We start from the raw sequence: 4,502 nt of genomic DNA, 5'->3' as shown, positions 1-4,502 counted from the left end.
ACCCTATCCCCAAGAAAAGGTTAAACTAGAACTCTTAGCGTGCTCCCCCCCCCCCTCCAATTTGCGGGTGTGTGGAGAAGCAATCCAGTCATGCAGTTCCAAGCGGCACAACCCAGAAGTGGGCTCACCATCTCACTTGCCCAGGGTCAGGCTACGTGAGATGCCCAGACGTGGGCAGTAGATTTGTCAACTTCCAGGGGGTGGTTGACATTCTCCCAGAATTACAACTGATCTCCAGACCACAGAGAGCAGTTCCCTTGGAGTAAATGGGAGCTTTGGAATGTAGACTCTATGGCATAACATCCCTGAGAGCCAGTTTGGTGTAGCGGTTAGGAGCGCGACTCTAATTTGGGAGAACCGGGTTTGATTCCCCACTCCTCCACTTGCACCTGCTGGATGACCTTGGGCGAGCCATCGTTCTGGCACAGCTGTTCTTGAAAAAAGAGCAGTTTCTGTCAGAGCTCTCTCAGCCCCACCTACCTCACAGGGTGTCTGTTGTGGGGAGGGGGAGGGAAAGGAGATTGCAAGTCGCTCTGAGACTCCATTGGGTAGTGAAGGTAAAGGTTCAGTTGCTTGAAAGCCAGTCGAATCCGACTCTAGGGTTGCGGTGCTCATCTCCGTTTGAAAGTCGAAGAGCCAGCGCTGTCCGAAGACGTTTCCGTGGTCATGTGGCTGGCGTGACTAAATGGCCGAGGTGCACGGAACGCTGTTACCTTCCCACCGAAGTGGTACCTATTTATCTACTTGCCATGTCTTGCTTTCGAACTGCTATGGGTAGTGAAGGGCGGGGTATAAATCCAATCTCTTCTTCTTCTTCTGAGCCCTCCCTTAACCCAAACTCTGCCCTCCCAAGCCTCCAGGAATCTCCCATCCCGAAGGTGGCAACCCTAGTGAGCAGCTCAAAACGGGGGCAAACCAATACGTTCGGGGGAATTTGCGTTGGTCAGCCTGGGCCAAAGCAGCCCAGCTCAGTCCCAACAAGGCTGCAAAACAAAGAGCGGCATCTGGGTCCGTGGCATAAAGAGACACAGAAGTCGTCGCAACGGGCATCATCACCTCCCCCCCCCCTTTATTAATGGACTCGACTGGCGCAACACCCTTGAAGTAGAAGGCACCAAATAACCCCCAGTCGCGGGGGGGGGGGGAGATAGAAAAGGATGGTTGAGAGAAACCACGTCCCCACAGGACGGCGAAAGGCAGCTCGAGTTGCCCCGGCTTCTCCCACAGCGTCGAGAAAGACCAGGGAATAGAAGCCGCCAAGACCGCCCCCTTCCTCCCTTTTCCCGAGCCTCCCCCGGCGCTCGCGGTTACCAAGGTTCCCGGGCATATTCCTCCATCGCACCCAGCCGTGGCCTCCGCGGGTCACGTGAGAAGGAGCCATTGGAAGGAGCGTCGCATTCTAATTGCGTCGAGCGCGTCTATTGGTCGGTTAGGATCACGTGAAAGGGACGGAAGGGAGGGAAAATCTATTCGGAGGTCTTCTTCTTCCCCCCATAGGCCTTTGAAAAGGCGAGCGAAAAGGCTTATCTCGTCTGACAAAGCAAGGTCGTCCCTGGTTGGCTAGATTTGGAGTGGAGGGTCAGGGAAAACAGAATCCTAGGGTTTAAAAAAAAACAACCTACGGTAATATCTCTTTAAAAAGGGGAGGAGTCATATTATACCATGTGACAAGCGCGAAGCGGAATATCCTTGTGGATGGGTCGAGGGGTGTCACGTGCATAGAGGCAAGCAGGACGGTGGCTTCTGAGGGTCGAAAAGGTTTGGAAGCGTCGTTTGAATCAGGTGAAGTTGGGGTTCGTGGTGTTGCGGGGGAGAGAAGAGACTGTTGGGACCTTCTTTTCACGGGAGTGGTGAATTTCGCGTCTGTGCAGGCCGTGGATGGGTGCCTGGCATGGTGGGGTATTCCTCCCTGCAGAAAGCTAGCACTTCAGGAAGAAGGATTCCTTCTTATCAAGCCTAGTTTTCCCTGACGTGCTAGCTTTCTTTTGCCAATAATTCTTTTTATTAATTCCCTTCTGCTTTCTGCATTGGCAGCCTGAAGGGGCACAGGTTTGCCCCTTCCAGCTTGTGGGTGCCATGTTTAGGAACTCAAGAGGTAGCCAGTAGGGTCGCCAACCTCCAGGGAGCTCCTGGAGGTCTCCTGGGATTACAACTGATCTCCAGATGACCAAGTTCCGTTCCCCTGGAGAAAAATGGCTGCTTTGGAGGGTGGACTCTATGGCATTGTGTCCTATTGAAGTCCCTCCCCCAAACCTCACCCTTCCAAGGTTTCATCCCCCAAAATCTCCAGGAATTTCCCAACCCAGAGCTGGCAACCCTAGCTGGCAATCAGATTTAACTAGCACTAATGAGGCATATAATATAAATTGCCTACTTTAATATTGCCTACTTGGGTATTTTCTTAATCTATACTGGTTTTCTTTTTCCTTTGGAAATCCACACCGGTTAACAACATCTGAGCAGTGGTAAATGCAGAGAGAGAGAGAGAGATTCAGTATAATATTGTGCCAAATATCACCAATGCATTTTTAAATAGATTCAGCTTATCATTAAGTTCCTGCTTGACTTGCAAAAAGACTTCTGAAAGAGTATCTTGTTAGTAGGGAGACAGGACATGGAGGTAATAACGCTGCAAAGCCATGATAAATATAAGACAGGGAAGGAGTTGGAGTTTTGATATATGTGTTGGGACAAGCTGGAGTGAACCGTCTGGTGATGATGACTGGGTTGGTTCTGGAAAGGCTCTTCTGAAGCACCTAGCGTGCCCACAGGTGAAGCTGCAGGACCTGGAATTGGAAGCTTTGTTAGAGGCTGCAAATGGGTCCGGAACCAGATAGTGATTCTTATGGGAGATACGTGGGGTTGTGCGGGTGGATGAGAAAAGGGTGTGAGTTCCTTTCCGAAAGCAGGGAGGGAAGGAGCAATGTGACTCTAGCATCAGTGATGCAATGCCATGTCTGGGATCTCTTTTTTGTGCTTGGAAACAGAGGCGCCTGTGCGGGAGAAAGGCGGGTCCATCTATCCCGGTTTGTGTCGTTCCGGATGCCGCTGCCGGTGGCACTCCAGTCCCGCCTGGCAAGGCGAGGGCTGCTGAAACACGTAGAGCCCGGTGAGTACAGAAACTATCCTTTGCCAGCACCAGGGACTCTCCAGGGGATGCTTAAAATAGAAATTGTTAAACTGTATTCTTAAAAGGAACTTTGGGCTGGAGGTGAGATCCCCTCCTGGATGGTGAGTCTCTAATAAAGTTAGTATACGTGCTGGCACTGGTTTTGGTGTAGTGGTTAGGGGCGCGGACTCTAATCTGGGAGGACCACCGTCGCAGCTCTCTCAGAGCTGTTCTCTCAAGGGCAGTCCTCGAAAGAGCTCTCTCAGCCCCACCTACCTCACAGGGTGTCTCTCATGGGGAGGGGAAAGGAGATGGTAAGCTGCCCTGAGACTCCTTCGGGTAGTGAAGGGTAGGGTATAAATCCAATCCCTTCTTCTTTACTACTTAAAGGTAAGTAAGTGCCTTGGATAGCTTGATGCGGGACACTTGGAAGGACTGTTTCCTCCCATGCTGTCCAGCCCACCATTTAAAATCCTCCTCCCAAGCCCTGCTTTCTGTGCCACCATCAATGGAAACAGCCAGAGACAAGGCTTCTTTAGTGGGGCACCTGCCTGCCCCCCATTAGGAAAAAGGATTGAAAATAAAATGGCTAATATTTTAATGTCGCTGTACACGGCTCTGGTGTGCCCTCCTTTGTCATGCTAAGTACAGTTGCCGTATCTCCAAATGAATATTTGCAGAGTTTGAAAAAGTGCAGAAGAAATTAACCAAGATGATTAATAAGCTGGGGCATCTTTCCTTTGAGGAAAAGCTAAAGAGTCTTACCGTTTTTTGGGGAAAAGAATCCACTTTCAATGCGCTTTCCATCTGAATTTTACTGTGTGAACTGGCAAAATCCAGTTGGAAAGTGCACTGAAGGTGGATTATGTAGTGTGTGTGACCACAGCCTAATAAGGGACATAATAGAGGTTTGTAAAATTATACGTGGGCTGGAAATAGTGGCTAGAACTTCTTCTCTTTCTCCCATAATACCAGGACTCAGGGTGGGGGGCACCCCGTCAAGTTAGTGAGCAGTAGATTCAGGATGGTCAAAGGGAAATAATTTTTGCAGTAAAGCCTCCGAATGCCAGTGCTCGGTGTCAACAGCAGGGGAAGGTCTTGGCCTCCATACCCATCCTGCCCTCTGGGGCAAATGATTGGCCACCATGTGAAACAAGATGCTTTATTAGACGACCCCCTGTCCAACATTCCTGACATTTGCCTAGTTCCGGCTTAGTTAAACTTTTGACACCAGACCACAGCATTTTAGTTTAACCCTGCTTTTAGTTGAAGGATTTCATCTGGTTTTACAGTCATCTTCTAGCCTGAGAGCTGTTTAACAAATATCATTTTTAGACTATTGTTTTATGTCCCCCCCCCCCCCCCCCTTTTTCCCATTTTTTGGGTTCGTTTT

General features: G+C 50.0%; 2 protein-coding genes across 2 annotated transcripts in view; one reads left to right on the top strand and one right to left on the bottom strand.

The window, feature by feature from the left end:
* Positions 1-1,402, bottom strand: part of TIMM17B (translocase of inner mitochondrial membrane 17 homolog B (yeast)) — a 15,243-nt gene extending 13,841 nt beyond the window's left edge. The window contains exon 1 of the mRNA XM_015418118.1: positions 1,312-1,402. Within this exon, the coding sequence (XP_015273604.1) occupies positions 1,312-1,337 (26 nt within the window). The 5' untranslated portion in view covers positions 1,338-1,402. The remainder of the gene's footprint in view (positions 1-1,311) is intronic.
* A 311-nt stretch (positions 1,403-1,713) lies between these two features.
* PQBP1 (polyglutamine binding protein 1) overlaps positions 1,714-4,502 on the top strand; it is a 10,118-nt gene continuing 7,329 nt past the window's right edge. Inside the window, exons 1-2 of the mRNA XM_015418124.1 lie at positions 1,714-1,782; positions 2,988-3,109. Of these exons, the coding sequence (XP_015273610.1) occupies positions 3,043-3,109 (67 nt within the window). The 5' untranslated portion in view covers positions 1,714-1,782; positions 2,988-3,042. The remainder of the gene's footprint in view (positions 1,783-2,987; positions 3,110-4,502) is intronic.

This window comes from Gekko japonicus, unplaced genomic scaffold, assembly GCF_001447785.1.
Source record: "Gekko japonicus isolate JY-2015 unplaced genomic scaffold, Gekko_japonicus_V1.1 scaffold1548, whole genome shotgun sequence".
Lineage (NCBI taxonomy): Eukaryota > Metazoa > Chordata > Lepidosauria > Squamata > Gekkonidae > Gekko > Gekko japonicus.
This window is presented reverse-complemented; position numbering and strand designations above follow the sequence as displayed.